Source organism: Oncorhynchus nerka, linkage group LG28, assembly GCF_034236695.1.
Source record: "Oncorhynchus nerka isolate Pitt River linkage group LG28, Oner_Uvic_2.0, whole genome shotgun sequence".
Lineage (NCBI taxonomy): Eukaryota > Metazoa > Chordata > Actinopteri > Salmoniformes > Salmonidae > Oncorhynchus > Oncorhynchus nerka.
Genome location: NC_088423.1, coordinates 19,062,597 through 19,086,401, shown reverse-complemented (window position 1 = coordinate 19,086,401; position 23,805 = coordinate 19,062,597). Strand labels below are relative to the sequence as shown.

The 23,805-nt window shown below is 46.3% G+C and overlaps 1 protein-coding gene across 1 annotated transcript in view; it reads left to right on the top strand.

The window, feature by feature from the left end:
* LOC115112960 (K(lysine) acetyltransferase 6B) overlaps window positions 1-23,805 on the top strand; it is a 41,413-nt gene that overhangs the window by 14,841 nt on the left and 2,767 nt on the right. Inside the window, 15 exon segments of the mRNA XM_029640068.2 lie at window positions 2,154-2,262; window positions 4,704-4,819; window positions 5,324-5,405; window positions 5,995-6,124; window positions 6,353-7,464; window positions 9,300-9,415; window positions 9,702-9,814; window positions 9,983-10,124; window positions 10,453-10,614; window positions 10,824-10,917; window positions 14,541-14,772; window positions 15,512-15,815; window positions 17,436-17,699; window positions 20,560-20,839; window positions 20,976-23,805. Of these exon segments, the coding sequence (XP_029495928.2) occupies window positions 2,154-2,262; window positions 4,704-4,819; window positions 5,324-5,405; window positions 5,995-6,124; window positions 6,353-7,464; window positions 9,300-9,415; window positions 9,702-9,814; window positions 9,983-10,124; window positions 10,453-10,614; window positions 10,824-10,917; window positions 14,541-14,772; window positions 15,512-15,815; window positions 17,436-17,699; window positions 20,560-20,839; window positions 20,976-23,805 (6,086 nt within the window).

Here is a 23,805-nt window from a genome sequence, read left to right as displayed (position 1 = left end):
ACAGTTTGTTTCTCGCCCCAGCTTTCCCTGACCCCATCCCAATATACAGTTTGTTTCTCGCCCCCAGCTTTTTCTCCCCCCACCCCATCCCAATATACAGTTTGTTTCTCGCCCCAGCTTTCCCTGACCCCATCCCAATATACAGTTTGTTTCTCGCCCCCCCAGTTTGTTTCTCTTGTTTCTTGCCCTGACCCCATCCCAATATACAGTTTGTTTCTCGCCCCAGCTTGCCCTGACCCCATCCCAATATACAGTTTGTTTCTCTCCCCAGCTTGCCCTGACCCCATCCCAATATACAGTTTGTTTCTCTCCCCAGCTGCCCTGACTCCATCCCAATATACAGTTTGTTTCTTGCCCCATCCCAATATACAGTTTGTTTCTCTTTTGTTTCTCGCCCTGACCCCATCCCAATATACAGTTTGTTTCTCGCCCCAGCTTGCCCTGACCCCATCCCAATATACAGTTTGTTTCTCGCCCCAGCTTGCCCTGACCCCATCCCAATATACAGTTTGTTTCTCTCCCCAGCTACGCGCTGACCCCATCCCAATATACAGTTTGTTTCTCCCCATCCCAGCTTTCTCCCCAGCCCCAGCTTGTTTGTTTCCCTGACCCCATCCCAATATACAGTTTGTTTCTCGCCCCAGCTTTCCCTGACCCCATCCCAATATACAGTTTGTTTCTCGCCCCAGCTTGCCCTGACCCCATCCCAATATACAGTTTGTTTCTCGCCCCAGCTTGCCCTGACCCCATCCCAATATACAGTTTGTTTCTCTCCCCAGCTTGCCCTGACCCCATCCCAATATACAGTTTGTTTCTCTCCCCAGCTTGCCCTGACCCCATCCCAATATACAGTTTGTTTCTCGCCCCAGCTTGCCCTGACCCCATCCCAATATACAGTTTGTTTCTCGCCCCAGCTTGCCCTGACCCCATCCCAATATACAGTTTGTTTCTCGCCCCAGCTTGCCCTGACCCCATCCCAATATGCAGTTTGTTTCTCGCCCCAGCTTGCCCTGACCACATCCCAATATGCAGTTTCTGTTTCTCTCCCCAGCTTGCCCTGACCCCATCCCAATATACAGTTTGTTTCTCTCCCAGCTTTCCCTGACCCCATCCCAATATGCAGTTTGTTTCTCTCCCCAGCTTGCCCTGACCCCATCCCAATATACAGTTTGTTTCTCGTTTCTCTCCCAATATACAGCTACGTGCTGACCCCATCCCAATATACAGTTTGTTTCTCTCCCCAGCTTGCCCTGACCCCATCCCAATATACAGTTTGTTTATCGCCCCAGCTTGCCCTGACCACATCCCAATATACAGTTTGTTTCTCTCCCCAGCTTGCCCTGACCCCATCCCAATATACAGTTTGTTTCTCGCCCCAGCTTGCCCTGACCCCATCCCAATATACAGTTTGTTTCTCTCCCCAGCTTGCCCTGACCCCATCCCAATATACAGTTTGTTTCTCTCCCCAGCTACGTGCTGACCCCATCCCAATATACAGTTTGTTTCTCTCCCCAGCTTGCCCTGACCCCATCCCAATATACAGTTTGTTTCTCGCCCCAGCTTGCCCTGACCACATCCCAATATACAGTTTGTTTCTCTCCCCAGCTTGCCCTGACCCCATCCCAATATACAGTTTGTTTCTCGCCCCAGCTTGCCCTGACCCCATCCCAATATACAGTTTGTTTCTCTCCCCAACTTGCTTGCCCTGACCCCATCCCAATATACAGTTTGTTTCTCTCCCCAGCTTGCCCTGACTCCATCCCAATATACAGTTTGTTTCTCGCCCCAGCTTGCCCTGACCCCATCCCAATATACAGTTTGTTTCTCGCCCCAGCTTGCCCTGACCACATCCCAATATGCAGTTTCTGTTTCTCTCCCCAGCTTGCCCTGACCCCATCCCAATATACAGTTTGTTTCTCGCCCCAGCTTGCCCTGACCCCATCCCAATATACAGTTTGTTTCTCTCCCCAGCTTGCCCTGACCCCATCCCAATATACAGTTTGTTTCTCTCCCCAGCTTGCCCTGACTCCATCCCAATATACAGTTTGTTTCTCGCCCCAGCTTGCCCTGACCCCATCCCAATATACAGTTTGTTTCTCGCCCCAGCTTGCCCTGACCACATCCCAATATGCAGTTTCTGTTTCTCTCCCCAGCTACGCGCTGACCCCATCCCAATATGCAGTTTCTGTTTGGGAACGAAAGAGTCCAATCGGGACAAGAGGCCAGAGCAGCTTCTCTCCTGTGCAGACTGTGGGAGCAGCGGTAAGTTCATAACCTTTTTTCATTTTTTTATATGACTGTGCCAAACTGGTCTGAACTTGGCTGACCTGGTTACACATTCACCATATTTCAGTTACCTAGACTCCTAGAGAGCCTTTGTCCACTTGACACGATGTGCATGTTTGAGGTCTCACTACATGGCAGTCGGACTGTGCAGAATAACTGCTCTAGATCACCTTGCATCCCACATAACTACACATTATGTGATCAAGCTTAGTGATTATTCTGCGCCTTGCTGAAACTGATCCTCTCGAACACACTGGCATAGTTAGTCTTGCCGACTACTTTCTAAAACTGTGTGCTAATCTTATTACATACCATTTAGAATGTACTGTTTAGTAAAAAGACAATTCTCTTCCTCAATAGCAGGAAGTGAATTCTACTAGATGAAAAGTAAAAATTTGATTGCATACTGAATTTCAGAAAGTTCACACATTATAACACCTTGCATTTAGGCACACCCAATCAGCCTATTATTTAGAATGCAATTACGGGGATTCGGACACGGCCACTGTCTGAATCCCAAATTGGATTATTACCTACGAAGTGCACTACTTTGGACCAGAGCCCTATGGGTAGTGCCCAAAAGTAGTACACTAGGCCTATATAGGGAACAGAGTGCCCCATTTGCGATGAAGCCACAGATAGATAGGAAGCCCGCTTTGTACACTGAGTGTACAAAACATTAAGAACACCTTCCTAATATTGAGTTGCACCCCTCTCCCCCTTTGCCCTCAGAACAGTTTTAATTTGTCAGGGCACTCTACAAAGTGTCTAGTGTTCCACAGGGATGCTGGCCCATGTTGACTCCAATGCTTCCCACAGTTGGGTCAAGTTGGCTGGATGGCCTTTGGGTCATGGACCATTCTTGATACACACGGGAAACGGTTGAGCATGAAAAACACAGCAGCATTGCTGTTCTTGACACAAACCTGTGCACCTCTGTCACCTACTACCATACCCCATTCAAAGGCACTTAAATCTTCTGTCTTGCCCATCCACTCTCTGAATGGCACACATACACAATCCGCTTCTCAATTAAAAATCCGTCTTTAACCTCTCCTCCCCTTCATCTACACTGATTTGAATTGGATTTAACAGGTGACATCAATAAGGGATCATAGCGTTCATTTGGATTTACTTGGTTAGTCTATATCATGGAAAGAGCAGTTGTTCATAATATTTTCTGCACTCAGTGTATATGTAGCTAATGTTGTAGCAGATGTGGTTTAGACAGATTCTAATTAGGCATGGTCAATCTGCAATTTGTGAGTCTGTGGTTTAAACACAGTAAGTCGATGTGTGGAGGGGTATACCCCGAAATGGTAGCAGCAACTCTAGTGCCATCGGGCCGTTGCCATATTCCTCTCGCATCATGATGTTCTCCTGCTTTAGGCTAAACCCTCTACTTGAAGGACTTAATTGATGAACTGTTTCTATTGGATAGTTGGAAAAGGGAGACATGACAGACAAAGGAAGAATTATGGCAAAACTGCCAACAACCCATGGTGGACTGAGGAAGGAAGCTGCAGATTCCACTTAAGTGGCCATTAGAATTTAGAAATCACTCATGTCGTTGAGTGAACGGCGCTCTCGGAATCGGAATGCAACAGCATTCTGGGAACACGGCAGGCAGCAATGAGGGACAGAGAGGGAAATAGGATCAAATGTCATCCATTTTCCACTGCCGTAGATTGGTGTCATTTTCCTTTACTGTTCTTTTCTTTCAGACAAATGTGCTGCTGCTAACCCTCTGTAAAATGACCTCTCATAAGGATTAGTTTGCCTTGGAAACAGTTATTTTAAATGCTGTAAGGAATTATTCTCCCAGTGACATTTTTATAGCTCAAATTTGACTAAGTAGCGTTGAGGTGGTTTTCATTAACCGCTCCTAGTGTACACACATTGTGCTCTGGGTGTAAAGCAGCTGTTTTACAACCATGAGAACGAGCCGGTGAGAGAGGAGGCACGCTTTTACATGACTTTCACGTTTGGGCCCCCATTAGACTGAGTTCTGCTACTGTTTCTGCCTCATTAAGAACAAATTATCTTTAATTAGCTGCTCAGATGTTTGATCATACTGTTTTTTAAACACAGCTTGTGGAAAAGAGCGAGAGGTCCCACCCGGACACAGACGCACGCAAACGCTGCTTAACATTGTTGATAATGCAATATGTTAATATTTAACCTTGCTGTGTGAACATAATGGGAAGGTCGCGCCTCCCGCTCGGTGAAACTGATACTAAAGTATGTTTCCCAAATAGGACCCTCTTCCCTATGTAGTGCACTAATTTTGACAACTGCCCTGGGCCCTGGTCAAAAGTAGTGCACAACATGGGGAATAGGGTGCCATTTGAGACACCGCCTAAAGGATGGTTGAAATGTGCAGCAACACTAATAACACTCTTTATTTACCTCTACAGGGCACCCATCTTGTCTGAAGTTCTCCCCAGAGCTGACCACAAATGTGAAGAGATTGCGATGGCAATGTATAGAATGTAAAACCTGTAGCTCCTGTCGAATACAGGGCAAAAACGCTGTAAGTATTTTAATACATTAGATTTTTTTCTAAATACAGTGCCATACCATTTAATCTGTGTGAGATAGAGATTGATAATGCTTTCATGGAGACATAATAATGTAATCAACCCGGTAATACATTTCCTCTTAACAATGAAAATGTCTGTGTCCCAAATAGGACCCTATGGCCTATATATATAGTGTACTACTTTTGAGCAGGGCTCTGGTCAAAGGTAGTGCACCATATAATGGATAGAGTGCCGTTTGGGACAGAGATATATCATGAAATATTTTTTCAAGCATAGATCTGCCATTTCCGGGCAACATGTTGTGCAATGAAGACACAGCCTCTTTTTTTCTCCATCCACCCTTCAACCAAACATAATTCACCTCCACATACATCATCCATATTAAACTAAACGGACATGTCCCTCTTTAGAGTGAAATGACAGAAGGTGTAACATCTATGCAACAACAGGGAAGCCACCACACAGCCCCACACATGCCTCCTGTCTCCTTGCAGGACGAGATGCTGTTCTGTGACTCTTGTGATCGGGGGTTTCACATGGAGTGCTGCAACCCACCACTCTCAAGGATGCCAAAAGGTAAAGGTGTTCATACATATGGTGGTCTCTCTGTGTGTGTGTGTGTGTGTGTGTTCTTCATAGGGGGTCTTTAGGTCTGTCAATCATCATAGTGAAGCAGAGATGGCTTATTAGGAGCTTTGCAAGAATATCAAATGATTCCCCAGTCCCAGGGGAGAGATGTAGATTAATGTACATGGCCTACAGCTATGCTTGTAATGATTGAACAGCTACTGTAGTGTAAGACCTTTGGCAGCGGGACTGATATTCACACAAGTCGCATCGCTTTGCTCAAAATGCACTGACATGGGCAGTCTCTCAAATGGTACCCTCTTCCTACATGGTCCCCGGTCAGAAGTAGTGCACTGTATAGGGAATAGGGTTCCATTTTGGGACAGTCTATTTCAGTGGACCCTGATGTTTTTTTTTTTTTTTAATACATTTTTTATGGATTTCCCTGCTTTGTGCTGAGTAATTGATTGTTGTTCATTGTAAGGAGTGAGTAGGAGTGTGTCCCTCTCCCTCGCCATCTGCATTAAAAGGAAATGTTTCCAATGAATGTGTGGTGTGAGTTGATGAAGCCACCTAACTGATGCTCTCCTCTCTCTAGGTACCTGGGTCTGCCAGGTCTGCAGGCCCAAGGAAAATGGAAAGAAACTGCTGCATAAGAAAGCCGATGAGATCAAACGTCGATATGCAAAGCCAATCGGGAGGCCCAGAAATAAGCTCAAACATAGAATGTAAGTTTGTCACCATGATCTGTAGACATTGCCTTTACTTTAGTGTACCAATAGAGGGTTGTGCAGAGGGTCCATAAACCACATTATTACCTCAAGGAAATCCTTCTGCTTTTTATCGCAATACTTTTTTATAAATTGAGTTATGACTAAGTTGTTTTCATAAACGTAGCTTTTGATTCATACAATAGTTTGTGTCCTTGCCTAACCCCTACGCTGTTTCTGTTCTAGGTCTGTAAGCAGTGGTGACGGCTCCATGCTAGCCCGGGGAGGAAGGGGGTCACCTGGTAGGGGTCAAAAGCTTACCGTCTGTTCCACACCTTCATCTGGTCATGCAGCATCTGTGAAGGACGCCACAGACTTATTGGCTGTTGCTACATCAAACCCCTGTTGGGCCGGTGACGCTGTCACCTTCACCACCCAATTCACCACCTCTTCCACCCCCTCCACCACCCCCCCCCTCACGCCCACCTCGTCCTCTTCCACCCCAGCAGTTACACTCACTGTTAACAAGAAAACCAAAGGGCTTATCGATGGGCTTTCCAAATTCTTTACCCCCTCGCCTGTCGGCCGCAGGTCGTCGCGAGCCGGCGAAATCTTAGACCCCTCTGCCCTGAAAGGGTCACAGTCTTGTTGTCCTGCTAGGAAAAAGCCGGGCACTCCGCCGAAACTATGGAAACTCAGTCCATCTCAGTCAGTCGTTGGCTTAGCTGCAAAGTCTGATACAACTCCAAGTCAAAAGCTAACTACCACCACCATTTCTCCCTGTACACTCCCTCTCCCCCCCCCACCCACGTCACTTGGACATAGTCCCACCACCTCCCTGGTCTCCTCCAGCTCCACCTCCGCTAACTCCCCCCAGAGTTCTTCCAGCCAGTCTAGCGTCCCCTCCATCACCAGTCTCTCTAATCACAACCAACTTAAGGGACTCTTTGACGGACTCTCCCATATCTATGCCACTCAGGGACAATCTCGGAAAAAGGGACTGCCTTGCTACGCACCACCTAAGCGCAGACACCATAAGCAGGACTTAGGGTCCTGTGCCACCGCGTCCAAAACATATCCTCTCATTCCTCATCCTCCCCAACAGCGCCTCGGAAAGAAAGAGATGACAAAGAATAGGTTGTTGTTGTCGTCCCACTCCTCCTCCCATCCCAGGCCCGGCCGGCCCAGGGGGCGCCCCTTTAAGGTGGTCAGTCACTTCAGACGTAGCCCCTTTTTAAAAAAGCACAGGACGCTAGGCAGGCTAAGATGTAGAGTGACCCCTCAGAAGGGACCCCAGGAAACACCAGGAAAGGGAGACATGACAGACGAAGGAAGAATTAAGGCAGAGCACGACCATGGTAAGCAAAGGCGTGAACGCTCCGACCGAAAATACCTGCGTCTACTTCCGCTAGTTTAAATATTTTTTTAACCCAAGGCTTGTGACAAAATGCCTTACCATACCTTACCAATGCCTTACCGTATGAGCTAACAAATGTTTTCTTTTTACAAGAGTGAACAAACTCATTTTGGCTTCGCCCTGCTTTAATTCAATAACATTTTAACAGTTTCTACTACTAATCTTTTTACACCACCTACTTTAATTAATTCATCTCTGTTTTTTTCCCAACTCGTTTAATTTCGTTATTGCGTTTTGACTTTGGCTGCGTAATGAATCTAGCTACGCGGCTTCAGTTTCATCTTTCTGCCGTCGGCTTCTTTGTCAAAGTGCATGGCCCAACCACTAACCCTTTCTTCAAACTCTTCTCTCTTTGTTCTGTCCCAACCACTAACCCCTTCTTCATACTGCTCTCTCCTTTATCTGTCCCAACCACTAACCCCTTCTTCATACTGCTCTCTCCTTTATCTGTCCCAACCACTAACCCCTTCTTCATACTGCTCTCTCCTTTATCTGTCCCCCTGTCCTTGACCCTATGCATTAGTGCACTGGCTTCGCCAATTGTGATTTTCGCCTAGTTGTGACTGTACTGTTATGTTGTTGGATTATAAAGACTCGCTCTTCTGCCTTCCATTCCACCCTCTCCCAGCACTACCACCACTGTCACCATTCAACCCTAACTTCCCACAGTCGTTAGGCTGACACACACATACACCATTTATGACTCGAAGTTGACATGATGATTACGTCTATTGATCTACGCCCTCCCCCATCTGATTCGGTGTCATAGGGCCAGATTCCCGGACATAGATTTATCCTACTCCTCGACTAGAAGAAGCATGTTCAATTGAGATTGTCCATTGAGCATGTTTCTTAGTCTAGGACTGGGCTTAATCTGTGTCTGGGAAACCGGCCCTGAAGGGCTAAGATTTTTTGAAAGGATCTGGATTTGATTTGAAGGGGTTTTAAATAATACTGTGAATAGAATAGTTTTTAAATTGATAAGCCAAAACATCCATGTACACATTTAAAATGTATACTCAAGTCTCAAACTAATCTCAATAATTCATTTTTTAATGTAAAATTTCCACTTCTTAGTGTATAATACATAATTTCAAGTGTTTCATGTATACTAAAGATGCCTGGTTAGCTTTTCAACATCGTTGCTGTTGTATCGTAGTCTCCACACTGCTGCTGTCACTGCATTGACTTTTTAATTAACAGGAAACTATCTGGGGCTGTGTCCCAAATGGCACCCTAGTATTCCCTGCATAGTGCTTTACTTTTGACCAGAGACACATGGACCGTGGTGCAAAGTAGGGCACTATATAGGGAATAGTGCCATTTGGGACACAGACTTGGTGGGTTGACACATGAAAGCGGTTACGTTAGTAGAGTGATTTAGTTTCACGTCATTACATTCAGGATTTTCATTCACAGGTGCAGAGATGATGATACATTCATTATACAACTCCACAGAGACCTAACTTCGCAGAGGCTGTCTAACAAAACATACATTAAAAGCACATTAAAACAAATGCATTTACTATACTGAATGTTCACAGGCTACAGAACACTGCTCCCTATCTACTCTATAAAGCTGGGATGATAATCTACCATGTTTGATGGTACTCCTCTGATGTGGCTCTTTGGTTACTGTGACAGCCTGTTTGGTTACTCTACCAGCATGTTTGTGACTACCAGCATGTTTGTGACTGTACCAGCATGTTTGGTGACTGCAACAGGCTGTAATGTTTGGTGACTGCAACAGGCTGTAATGTTTGGTTACTGCAACAGGCTGTGAAGGTGAATTGAGGGTGAAGCAGGAACCTGGCTTCGTAGCGGTCTCCAGGGAACATGTCACAGAGGAAGACATGGAGATATTCACACAGGTCCAAGAGCTCTCGTCGCAGGTGAGGAAACTGTCCAAAATAACTTCTCTCAATCACACTTCTCACACCTATCACCTAATCAATATACGTTATATGTAGCCTATAGCTTAACATTACAACCCCTAAATCAATGTTTGTCAGATGTTTTCAGACATGAAAATAAGTTTTTATGTCACAAAGGGAAGGGTCCACATTCCAAGTTTCTGTTTGAAGATACTGCCTATGTCAGACTTAGATCATTGATATTGTTTGAATGAGTGCTTGTGGTAAGACGTTGAGGCATTTAATTTTGTATTGCCGTGTTTAGAGAAATGGAACCATGACTATCACTAACTCTGGACGATACCCGGCCGTCATTGAGTTTGGGAAGTATGAAATCCAAACCTGGCACTCATCGCCTTACCCACCGGAGTACTCAAGGTACAGTTTATTATTTCTTACATTCAGGTCGGACAAATGCCTTTCAATGCTAGGCTTCTTTATAAGATAAATACTTTATTAATCCCTGAGGGGAAATCGGGGTGTCAACTGATAAATTGAATCCAAATTATAGGCTAACTTTTGTCTCGTTGTCTCTTTCGTTGGCAGATTGCAAAAGCTTTACCTGTGTGAGTTCTGTCTGAAGTACATGAGATGCAAGAACATCCTCCAGCGACACGCCAAGAAGTGTGGCTGGTTTCAACCTCCAGCCAATGAGATTTACAGGAAGGATGACCTTTCAGTGTTCGAGGTCAGAGGTCACTTTTCAAAGTAGTAAAACTATGTGTGCATCCCAAATGGCACCCTATCCCCTATATAGTGCACTCCCTTTTTTAAACCAGGGCCCAATGGCACCCTATTCCCTTTATTGTAAACTGCTCTATATGCCCTGGTCAAAGTAAGTGCACTTTAAAGGGAATAGGCTGCTGTTTTGGACTATGATCATATGTTGGTGTATGTGTATGAAATGTGGAAAGAGATGGAAAGAATCAACTGTTAGTTTAAATTTGAACAATGTTCTCATGCTGGTTAGTTTAAATTTGAACAATGTTCTAATGCTGGTTTTGTTCCGTGTTTAGGTTGATGGAAATGTTAGCAAGCTCTTCTGCCAAAACCTCTGCCTGTTAGCCAAGCTGTTCCTGGATCACAAGACCCTATATTACGACGTGGAGCCTTTCCTTTTTTACATACTAACAAAGAACGACGAGAAAGGCTGTCACCTTGTGGGTTATTTCTCCAAGGTAAGGATATTCAATAGAATGAAAAATATGTTTGGTTAATGCAGTGTCAGTGTCTTTACTATATTAGTCCTCTTAAAAGCTAAATGTATTTTGAAGGGTGTGTGGGTGTGTGTGTGTGTGTTTGCTTTCGACAAGGACAGTGGCAGGTGCAATAAATTGCCAGCTTCAGTGCAGCTCTGACATACTTGATCTTTTTCCCCTTCCCTCAGGAAAAGCTTTGCCAGCAGAAATACAATGTCTCCTGTATAATGATCATGCCTCAGTACCAAAGGCAAGGCTTTGGAAGGTTCCTCATTGATTTCAGTAAGTCCCTTAATGCGTTCTAAGAACATAAAACTCAATTCCTGCTTGATTCTAGAATCCTTGCCTGAGTCTTTACAATATAAAATAATATGTTTTCCCAGGCATACATTTGTGCCCCTAGCTAGGTTTCCATCCAATTTGTGACAGATTTTCATGGGAATATTCGCATATCTGCATAAAAACAATATGCACAGAAATGTTCCCATCAAATTGATCTGTTGCGGATAGAAGGCTGGTCGTGATGGTATAGTGCATATAAAAAATGTTTTTTTGCAGTTAAATTCCCAATAACAGGGCCCCCAGGTGGCGCAGTGGTCTAAAGCACTGCATCGCAGTGCTAGCTGTGCCACCAGAGACTCTGGGTTCGAGCCCAGGCTCTGTTGCAGCCGGCCGCGACCGGGAGGCCCATGGGACGGTGCACAATTGGCCCAGCGTCGTCCGGGTTAGGGAGGGTTTGGCCTGCAGGGATATCCTTGTCTCATCGCGCAATAGCGACTCCTGTGGCGGTCCGGGCGCAGTGCACGCTGACTAGGTCGCTAGGTGTACGGTGTTTCCTCTGACACGTTGGTACGGCTGGCTTCCGGGTTGGATGTGTGTTGTGTCAAGAAGCAGTGCGGCTTGGTTGGGTTGTGTTGTGTTTTGGAGGACGCATGGCTCTCGACCTTCGCCTCTCCCGAGTCCGTATGGGAGTTGCAGCGATGAGACAAGACAGTAACTACTACCAATTGGATACCACGAAATTGGGGAGAAAAGGGAGTCAAATAATAAATCAAATGTATTTTAAAAAAACATACAAGGTTTCCATCGCATTTTCAACTCTCTATGATCTATGTCATAAAACATGTTGCGTTATATAGCGAATGTTTCCACTCTGGTCTTGGCACGTGCACTCTAGCCAACAGCTGGCATATACAGTGGGGATAGTATGAGATTATTAGATTATTATGGATAAAAGAGCAAGATTTATTTTAATTTATCAAACAGCAGCCATGATCATGTCACCAGAATAAGACCCTCGATATTTATTAGAACGGAGCATCAAGCTCATCACCTTGCACTTTCACCACCCTGTGAAGTTCATAATTCATTTAATCTGTAGCCTAATAAACTGCATGCTTTCCTGACTCATAGTGGGAGGATCATACCATCTCATCGCATTACTCCAAGTTTACTTCGATATGATAGTTATTATATTGCAATTCATTTTACTGAAATAAAGAAGATCCCACCTTGTCTAGCGTATGTTTTGTCGACATTAGGAAAGTTTACTGACAAATTTGCTATTTCCATCAGGCCTCTGGTAACTTTTTTATACTCACAGAAAAATTGTTGTGAATTAATTGAAATGGGTATATCAACGCAATTTACATGCGTAAGTAATCATGTTTTCAATATTATAAATTATAAATAATTTATAAATAGAATTATAAAGACGTATTAGGTTATGTCTGCATAAGTTAATATTTGATATCCAATTACATTTAGCAGCCTGTTTGCCTAGGGGTCCGTTATTGGAATAACCCTCCACTCGGAATTTGGACTGTTTGTCATAGCTGGTGGGTTTGGGTGGTAGAGCTGTAATGGAGCATTTGATTTGCTGCTCACTTTGCCAGCATCATACCACCCTGCATCCCACTGCTGGCGGGCCTCTGAAGCTAAGTGCAGTTGGTCCTGATCGGTACCTGGATGGGAGACTAGATGCTGCTGGAAGAGGTGTTGGAGGGCCAGTAGGAGGCACTCTTTTTGGTCTAAAAAGGAATACCCCAATGGTCCAGGGCAGTGATTGGGGACATTGCCCTATGGGCCCTGGTCAAAAGTAGTGCACTATATAGGGAATAGGGTGCCATTTGGGACAAAACACAGAACACTCTCTTGGAGCCTCTGTCTGAACTTATTTTTTAAATATATTTTTTATTTTACCAGGTTAGTTGAATGAGAACACATTGTCATTTACATCAACGGTCTGTGGAATAGTTACATGGGAGAGGAGGTGAATGAATGAGCCAATTGGAAGCATGGGAAGGTTAGGTGGCCATGATGGCATGAGGGCCAGATTGGGAATTTTCCCAGGACACTGGGGTTAATCCCCCTACTCTTACAACAAGTGCCATGGGATCTTTAGTGACCACAGAGAGTCAGGACACCCGTTTAACGTCCCATCTAAAAAGAGGCACCCTACACAGGGAAAAGGGTGCCATTTGGGGCGGAACCTGTGTTTTTGAAACTGGAAGTTGTTTAGATTAAGATTTTTCTGCTTTTATTGGATTGTATTAGAGGAGCAATTTGTCTCGGGTAGCTTGCTGTGAGAGGGAAAGCATTGGCTCCGTTTGCCAGCGTGAATGCGGTTTTCTAGTCATTACTCCTGAGGATTCTGAATAATCTCTTTGTTTTGATTTAAAGATGGTAAACCACAGCTGATACATTTATAAAACACACAGAATAACATGACTTGTTACCGTAGTGTTACATTTATTATTATCTGTGTTTTAGTTAGTTATTCATCTTTGTTCTAGCAGCTCATTTATTTGTTGTCAATTATTGGCTCTCCTCCCGTCTCAGCTTTGGGTAATGAATACTGTCATAATGACTGGAATATTATGTATTCAGTGTTTGGTGATTAGATGTGCTTGTTTGGTTCCTTGTAGTGGGTGCACACATTAAAAGACATTCATTAATTTCAAGCTGCTTATAATGGATGACCCTTGACAGGACAGCTATAAAACTAATTACATACAGACACAGCTACCTTTTTACTTCGTTTTGTTCCTCTTCATTATCTCTGATAAGTGCAACCTCTTGTGAGAAATGACATCCAGCTGCTTCTCTCCTCCATTCGTTGTTGCTTTTTCTCTCCTCTTTTTTTCCCACTCACCCTCCTCTCCTCCACCTCCTTTGTTGCTCTTGCCAGCATCATAGCATCTGACAGAGGTTGAAGGAGAGGATGTCTGATTACCTCTCCTCCATTTCTACTCTCTGAAGGTGAAAATGGAGCTGCTCCCCAACACAGGATGTCACGTCAGATTATGATATGTACTGCAGTCTAAGACATGCAGCAGCAACAACCGTCTCTAGCTAGCTGGAGTAAATCATTGTATTTTTGTCAGCATGTATCTTTTTAGGTTACATACGAGCCTACTTTCTCACAGCATTGTATTGTTTGAATAGGTTTTTTAAGATGACCTACCTTTTCAAAAGATGGCAGCATTTACATGCAGCCCAATTCAGATTTATTTAGTTTTGTGTGCCGTAGAGCTAAATGGAGAACACCCTCCTGTTCGTGAGAGTCTCACACTTCCATATTAGTTTGTAGGCCACACCGTTCGGACACTACAGATGTTTTTGTGAGAAGACATATGTTCAGGATGTCATGGTCTGACCAACACCGCTGTAGCTCGGGCCACCTTTCACCACAGATGTGAAGCCTTGACAAAGGTAGATGGGCTAGATTGAAACGCAGCACATGGGATTATTTTATTATGTTAATTAGATTGACGCACATGATTTAATGCTTTCTCACAACATTGTTGATTTGTTATAATATTGTAGGTCTTTTTAGGGTACTGTCTTTTTTGAGGTTATGTCTTCTCACACCATGTTGTTTTGTTTGAATGTGTCTGTTTCAGGTTACCTTCTGACAAGGCAGGAAGGACAAGCTGGCTCCCCAGAGAAGCCTCTGTCAGATCTGGGTCGCTTATCCTACCTGGCATATTGGAAAAGTGTCATGGTGGAGTACCTCTATAAGCAGCCAGATAAACACATCAGCGTTAAAGGAATAAGCAGGGCCACTGGGATGTGTCCGCATGATATCGCCGCTACTCTCCAGCATCTCTGCATGATTGACAGGCAGGACGGCAGGTCAGTCCTAACTCACACACTCGCTGTGTGTGCGCACCCTGTCTGACTCAGACTTATTCAGGCCACTGGGTATTTTTAACATGTTAGCCATTAATGCAGCAGAATATTGGCAGAAGTAAGTCAGGTTAAGGAAACAGACAGACAGAACAGCCTGCTGCTATTCCAGCCTGAGAATCCTCCGTTTCAGCTTTATTAACTTATGTAACGCCATGGGTCATGTGGATTCACTCTACAACAGCTGGTCTTTTTCTTATTGGTTTACTGTGAAAGTACTTTGACAGTACTTACTGACAATTGCTAACTTAAAAAGGGCTTTATAAAAACATTTGACTGTTTGGTTCATTTGTTTATGATTGGCTCTTCAGATTGTAATGATCAGAATGGGTTGATTTGATTCATTTGTGATTTCTCTCTAGGGTCGTAGTGATCAGAAGATATCAATTGATGTTCAGTTTTATTAACTACAAACACTACATTTGTTTCTTGTCACATCATACATGGATATGTTGAGAGCTGGTGCTTTTTGTCATAGTTTTTGATTGCTTCTCTCCAGGTTTGTGGTAATCAGAATAGATTGATTGATGTTATTGATCTCTAGGTTTGCGGTGATCAGAATAGATTGATCTTATTGATTATTGTTCTCTAGGTTTGTGGTAATCAGAATAGATTGATTGATCTCGTTGATGATGTTTCTTGGTTTGATTGACTGATTTTGATGTTTCTTATTGCTCTTCTTTAGGTTTGTGGTGATCCGAAGAGAGCGGTTGATCCAGAGGCACATGGAGAAGCTGCGAGCCAGTCCCAGGCTGAACCAGGTGGACCCTGACGCACTGCACTGGACCCCCAGCCCCAGGCTGAACCAGGTGGACCCTGACGCACTGCACTGGACCCCCAGCCCCAGGCTGAACCAGGTGGGCCCTGACGCACTGCACTGGACTCCCAGCCCCAGGCTGAACCAGGTGGACCCTGACACACTGCACTGGACCCCCGCAGTGGCCCTCAACGCTGTCCTGTCTGAGGAGGAGAGAGAGGTTGAGATGGATGTAAGTCTTGCATGCGCGCACACACACACACAGTGTCTTTCAACTCTGGACCTGACACTGTTCAACTCAGTTCAGTCTGTAGTCTAATCATGGTGTTCAGTCTGTAGTCTAGACCGTTATTAGGTTAATCATGGTGTTCAGTCTGTAGTCTAGACTGTGATTAGGTTAATCATGGTGTTCAGTCTGTCGGCTAGACCGTTATTAGGTTAATCATGGTGTTCAGTCTGGAGTCTAGACCATTATTAGGTTAATCATGGTGTTCAGTCTGTCGGCTAGACCATTATTAGGTTAATCATGGTGTTCAGTCTGGAGTCTAGACCATTATTAGGTTAATCATGGTGTTCAGTCTGTCGGCTAGACCATTATTAGGTTAATCATGGTGTTCAGTCTGGAGTCTAGACCATTATTAGGTTAATCATGGTGTTCAGTCTGGAGTCTAGACCATTATTAGGTTAATCATGGTGTTCAGTCTGGAGTCTAGACCATTATTAGGTTAATCATGCTGTTCAGTCTGGAGTCTAGACCATTATTAGGTTAATCATGCTGTTCAGTCTGGAGTCTAGACTGTGATTAGGTTAATCATGGTGTTCAGTCTGTCGGCTAGACCATTATTAGGTTAATCATGGTGTTCAGTCTGTCGTCTAGACCATTATTAGGTTAATCATGGTGTTCAGTCTGGAGTCTAGGCCATTATTAGGTTAATCATGGTGTTCAGTCTGGAGTATAGTCCGTGATTAGGTTAATCATAATGTTCAGTCTGGAGTCTAGTCCGTGATTAGGTTAATCATGCTGTTCAGTCTGGAGTCTAGTCCGTGATTAGGTTAATCAGGTTTGTTCGTGCTGGGCTGGAGGAAAAGCCTACACACTCGGTACATTAGTTCTCCAGGACCCCCGCATTAGTTGGAGCCCCCTACGTTAGTAGTAAAGACATGCGTTTGTATGCCTCCACGTCAGCTAACGCAATGCATGATCATTCATCATCCCACAGACTGTTAAAGGTTTTGTTTGAGTGTGAACCAAGGCTGTTAAATGAGCTTAGCATGTTCACTGTCACTAGGCATTTAATGTGGTGCAAAATTGCCCCAAATCAGTTCAGTATATCATTACATAATGAATAGTGCTAAATATTCCATGACATGCAATCAAATTGAATTGCTTAACAGCAAATGCTTCCTCTGCTCTGACACTCAAACATTATCAAGAGAACCTGTGGTGATGCATTTGTCATGATGTTAATTCAAATCGTGTGTCTATTTCCTCATTAGCCTTTTCATTGTGATGTTAAGCTAGCTGCCGGTGTTTCCCAGAGACAATAACAATGTCTGTCTCTCTGTGTTTAAATTCCAGGCTGAGTGACTGATGTGCCTGTCTGTCTGTTCATTCCAGGCTGAGTGACTGATGTGCCTGTCTGTCTGTTAATTCCAGGCTGAGTGACTGATGTGCCTGTCTGTCTGTTAATTCCAGGCTGAGCGACTGATGTACCTCTCTGTGTGTTAATTCCAGGCTGAGCGACTGATGTGCCTGTCTGTCTGTTAATTCCAGGCTGAGTGACTGATGTGCCTGTCTGTCTGTTAATTCCAGGCTGAGCGACTGATGTACCTCTCTGTGTGTTAATTACAGGCTGAGCGACTGAAGGAGCAGGCTAGTTGGGAGAATGAAGAGAGAGCGGTGTCCTATCTGATGACTAGCATACATCACCCTCGTCCTCCCACTAAGGTCTACAGTAAGAACCCCTTCAGAGCATATGAGCGTCGCCCCACAACCGCTGGAGACCAAAGACTGCACGCCTCTGAGGAATGTAGTGATGATGAAGATGAGGATGATTGTGATGGATCGCCTCCCATCCTAACGAAAGCCCATGCTATGTTTGGTGTCAAGAGAAAGGTGAGAGCTGGAAATTAGTTATTTGACACATTTCCTCATTGCAGGGTGAGGTGGCTGCAGTGTGATTGGCTGGTTATAGTGTTTACATAGGGATGGAAAAAGAAGGGAGTTCAATTGAATGTTATGCAATAGTTTCAGAATTAGATTGTTTTCCATCATTATATAATGCGACTTGGTATCTGAAGATGTGTTGTCTACCAACTAAGGTGTGTTAAATGTTCTTGGCTGCAATGAAAGATTCACTCAGTTCTCTAGATTATGTTAAATAATCCTCGGTACAGTACAACAAACAGTTGTGATTTTTCTGGTGCTGTTGTGTAGCAAGCAGCCAGACTGAACCTTGTTCAGTGGTCATGGCTAAGGCAGACAGACTGAACCCTGTTCTATTGTCAGTGGTCATGGCTAAGGCAGCCAGACTGAACCTTGTTCAGTGGTCATGGCTAAGGCAGACAGACTGAACCCTGTTCTATTGTCAGTGGTCATGGCTAAGGCAGACAGACTGAACCTTGTTCTATTGTCAGTGGTCATGGTTAAGGCAGACAGACTGAACCCTGTTCTATTGTCAGTGGTCATGGCTAAGGCAGACAGACTGAACCTTGTTCTATTGTCAGTGGTCATGGTTAAGGCAGACAGACTGAACCTTGTTCTATTGTCAGTGGTCATGGTTAAGGCAGACAGACTGAACCTTGTTCTATTGTCAGTGGTCATGGCTAAGGCAGACAGACTGAACCTTGTTCTATTGTCAGTGGTCATGGCTAAGGCAGACAGACTGAACCTTGTTCTATTGTCAGTGGTCATGGCTAAGGCAGACAGACTGAACCTTGTTCTATTGTCAGTGGTCATGGCTAAGGCAGACAGACTGAACCTTGTTCTGTTCTATTGTCAGTGGTCATGGCTAAGGCAGACAGACTGAACCTTGTTCTATTGTCAGTGGTCAGACAGACTGAACCTTGTTCTATTGTCAGGCATGGCTAAGGCAGACTGAACCTTGTTCTATTGTCAGTGGTCATGGCTAAGGCAGACAGACTGAACCTTGTTCTATTGTCAGTGGTCATGGCTAAGGCAGACAGACTGAACCTTGTTCTATTGTCAGTGGTCATGGCTAAGGCAGACAGACTGAACCTTGTTCTATTGTCAGTGGTCATGGTTAAGGCAGACAGACTGAACCTTGTTCTATTGTCAGTGGTCATGGCTAAGGCAGACAGACTGAACCTTGTTCTATTGTCAGTGGTCATGGCTAAGGCAGACAGACTGAACCTTGTTCTATTGTCAGTGGTCATGGCTAAGGCAGACAGACTGAACCTTGTTCTATTGTCAGTGGTCATGGCTAAGGCAGACAGACTGAACCTTGTTCTATTGTCAGTGGTCATGGCTAAGGCAGACAGACTGAACCTTGTTCTATTGTCAGTGGTCATGGCTAAGGCAGACAGACTGAACCCTGTTCTATTGTCAGTGGTCATGGCTAAGGCAGACAGACTGAACCTTGTTCTATTGTCAGTGGTCATGGTTAAGGCAGACAGACTGAACCCTGTTCTATTGTCAGTGGTCATGGCTAAGGCAGACAGACTGAACCTTGTTCTATTGTCAGTGGTCATGGTTAAGGCAGACAGACTGAACCTTGTTCTATTGTCAGTGGTCATGGTTAAGGCAGACAGACTGAACCTTGTTCTATTGTCAGTGGTCATGGCTAAGGCAGACAGACTGAACCTTGTTCTATTGTCAGTGGTCATGGCTAAGGCAGACAGACTGAACCTTGTTCTATTGTCAGTGGTCATGGCTAAGGCAGACAGACTGAACCTTGTTCTATTGTCAGTGGTCATGGCTAAGGCAGACAGACTGAACCTTGTTCTATTGTCAGTGGTCATGGCTAAGGCAGACAGACTGAACCTTGTTCTATTGTCAGTGTTCATGGCTAAGGCAGACAGACTGAACCTTGTTCTATTGTCAGTGGTCATGGCTAAGGCAGACAGACTGAACCTAGTTCTATTGTCAGTGGTCATGGCTAAGGCAGACAGACTGAACCTTGTTCTATTGTCAGTGGTCATGGCTAAGGCAGACAGACTGAACCTTGTTCTATTGTCAGTGGTCATGGCTAAGGCAGACAGACTGAACCTTGTTCTATTGTCAGTGGTCATGGCTAAGGCAGACAGACTGAACCTTGTTCTATTGTCAGTGGTCATGGCTAATTTAAATCCTTCCATGGTTTTCACATCTGTGTTGTCGATAGGCCACTGCTCCCTCGTGGTGAAGATGATATTACAACAGATTGTGGTCTAGAAGTTAGGAACCCGCTCTATTTCACACAGCAGGAATATGTCCTCTAGATAAGACTGCCTGCTGACGGTTGTTGCAGTTAATTAGTGAATTTGTTACAGGATTGCTTTCATAGTCCTTACTAGGTTTAATCACTACCACAAAAAAAAGTGACATCCTTGTAATACCCACTCAGTGAAAAACTGGAGCGTATGTAGAATGTGGTCTGAGTTAACTCTGCCTGTCTCATTTGTGGTTCTCTAAACCAGTCAGCCTTCATCTGTGGGAAAGAGTTGCTCAAGCGTTCGATGCTCACATTGTGTGGTTTGAGCATTTTACATTCAGAACAAAAGTTTACAATGAGGCCCGGTCCTCCCTGCAGACATTTTACCAGGGCCTTGAGTGTCTCTCTCTGTAGCTATTAAACTGCAGAAAGAGTTTAGAGAGGAAGTATTATGTTTATTTTAACCTTTTTTTCCACCCATCTGTTTTGTCTGTCTTGGAGAGCAGTTGTGCTCAGAAATGGAAAGTAAGTTTAGTCCAGGACTAAGCTTAATCTGTGTCCGAGAAAACGGCCCTAAAGTTTAACATTTGATTTGTGTTCCAGAGAGAGAGAGCTGAGAGAGCTGTCATGCTCAAGAAGAGAGGTCGCAAGCGAAGAAGGATTAATAGCAGTGTGACGACAGAGACCATCTCTGAGACGACGGAGGTTCTGAACGAACCGTTTGACAACTCTGAGGACGAGAGGCCCATGCCCCTGCTGGAGAGGACCTGCAGGGTGGGCGAGATGGAGGAGGAGGGGCTGAGGAAACCAGTGAAGAGACGCAGAGGTCGTCCGCGGCTGGAGAAAACCACGGATAGAGACAATTGTGAACACTGGAATGAAGGTAACTAAATCCTTCAGATGTTTTTAAGAAGCTGTATTTTAAGTTGTAAGTTAAAATGGACAGCATACATCCCTTTAAATCTTAACATCACAACATCAATTTGCTCAAATCACTGATGTTCTTTTCTTTCTTCTAGTAGCCGGTGTCCTGTCAAAGAAACCGGGCAGGCCTCGAGCGGTTAAGCGCAAGAAGGGCTGGCCCAAAGGAGTGAAAAGGGGGCCTCCAAAATGGCGTCTGAAGAAGGAGAGGAAGATGGGCTTCAAGTTGAACCTCTACACTCCCCCCGAGACGCCGTTGGAGGCCGAGGAACCCCACATCCAGGCCGAGGAGCCCAAGGAGGAGCCGGAGGACCAGGACAAGGCCTCGACCATCACGGAGGAGGAGTCAGAGTCCGGCAGAGACCTGGTCAGTCGTGACACAGTTATGGACAAGCGCCTGCCCTCAGAGCCCCACATTCCCATGGAGGAAGAGAGTCCTAGTAAACTGAGCTCCCCTGGGGTATCTCCTGTGGCTTCTCCCATGGCCTCTTCTCCGGTAGCCTCCCCTATGGCCTCTAGAGCAAGCTCCCCTATCTTCTCTCCTGTTGGCTCCGCTATGTGTTCTCCCGTCAGATCCCCCATCCGTGACGAGCCACCGGAGGTGGACCCACAAGCCAGTGAGCACGGGGACTCTCAAGCTCCTTCTCCATCCAAACAGCTGGACCACAGCACTGAAAGATCAGCCGAGGATGATGAAGACGAAGAGGCCACTCACCTGGACGCGGACGATGAAGACGAGAGTCGCATGGAGTCGACGGCAGAGCCAGAGAAAGAGGAGCAGAAGCAAGAGCCAGAGCCTTGTCAGGAGCCTCCTGAAGCGGAGTCCTGCACCACCCTGACTTTTTTACATCCAAATGACAACAATAAGGATTCTGAACGACGTCAGGAGGGGTCTGAAGGGATGGCCTATAGGCGTGAGGAGGAGCGGCCGGCCAACACTGGAGACGAGAGAAGAGATGGTATCCAGGAACAGGCACCAACCACAGTAGCAACAGTAGACTCTGACCACCCCGTTGACTCCGAGTCAGAGGAGAGTAGCAGTCAGGAGGCTCGACGCCAGCCCCAGCAGACAGAAAGGGATAGAGAGAGGCTTGCTGCTCTGAGTCCTTCTGCTGTGCTGAGAGACCGAGAGGAGGATCGAGAGGAGGATCGAGAGGAGGACCGAGAGACGGCCCAGGCCGTGCAGAGCCTCACCCAGGAGACAGAGCGCGACACAGAGACACTGCAGGACAGCCCCAGCTCGGTGTTCCACCAGGAGGCGAGCCACAGCCTGCAGACTCACCCTATGGTCCCCCATAGCCCCCCTCACACCCTAACCTCGCTGGACGAAGGCTGCCCCCAGTCGGACCACAGCAGCCCCCTGTCCTCGGCCCACTCCCACCCCAGCCAGTCTGTGCGCTCTGTCAGCAGCCCAGCGTTGTCCATCCTGGAGAGTAGCAGAGGCAGCAGCAGTGGAGGAAGTGGTGCAGGAGGAGGTTACACCCAGATCAGCCCTGACCACGGCTCCAGCGGCGGAGCCTCCATCTCAGTCCCCTCTTCCCTTCACAACATGGAGACCAGCCCCATGATGGACGTGCCGTCGGTGTCGGACCACTCATCCCAGCAGGTGGTGGACAGCGGCTTCAGCGACCTGGGCTCCATCGAGAGCACCACAGAGAACTATGAGAACCCCAGCTCCTACGACTCCACACTGGGGGGCAGCATCTGTGGCGGTGCCGGGGGTCCGGGCGGACCTGGGGCCCCCCCTCAGAACAGCTGTTCCTACGGCCCCCTCCCCCCCAGTGGCCTGGTGCAGAGCAGCTGTGCCGTCAGCCAGCAAATGGGGGGTGTAAACCCTGGAAGCTGTGGCATGATTCAGCAGAATAGCCTGAGCTCCCCGCAGCACTGCAACGTCAAGTCACCACAGGGCTGTGTGGTGTTGGTGGAGCGACCACCGAGTAATGGTCAGCACAGTCACAGTCAACACAGCCAGCACAGTCACAGTCAAACAATCATACACAATCCCCATGGCCATACTAGGCACACTATCACTCCACACAATCAGCATCCGCAACATAATCAGCCTCACAGCGCTCCACACAATCAACACAGCCAGATAACGCAACACAACCCACACACACACCCTGCACACAGTCAGCCACATGGTGTACATCACAATCAACACAGCCTTCACAGTCAACACAGCCTTCACAATCAACACAATCAACACGGTCAACACAGCCTTCACAATCAACACGGTCAACACAGCCTTCACAATCAACACAGCCTTCACAATCAACACAGCCACAGTCAGCAACAGGCTATGACACAGTGTGGCATGCCTACCAACTTCACGGCGCCCATTCAGCTAGCTGACATCCCTGAGTCAGGCAACCCCAACCTGAGCAGCATCTATGAGAGGATGAACCAGGAGGGCTATGGCAGCGGTCATTACTCCCAGCCCTCGGCCACCTTCAGCCTGGCCAAACTGCAGCAGCTGACCAACACCCTCATAGACCACCCTCACTCTCTGCCTTTTAACCACTCTGCCTCCCACACCCACCCTATCACATCCTATGCAAACAGTACCTCCCTGTCATCACACTCGCAGCACTCTGGCCTGGTGTCTCTGTCCCAGTCCCCCCACCCCAGCCACCCTCGCCCCCATGGGGTCTCTCCTCTCCCCGGTGGCCCCCAGGTCCAGGTGCAGGCCACCATGACCCCCCCTCTGACCTCCTCCCACCCCCTCAGCTCCCCACAGATGATGCTGCAGCGCAACACCATGGGCATCCCTAATATCCCTACCTCCCAGTGGACTCTACAGGCTCAGATGGCCCCCGGGGGACCCAAGGGCCCCACACACATTGCCATGCGCTCCAAGTCAGCGGCCTCTGGTCTCTCCTCCCACCCCCACCACCAGCAGCAGATGTACAGCCACACCCGTGGGCC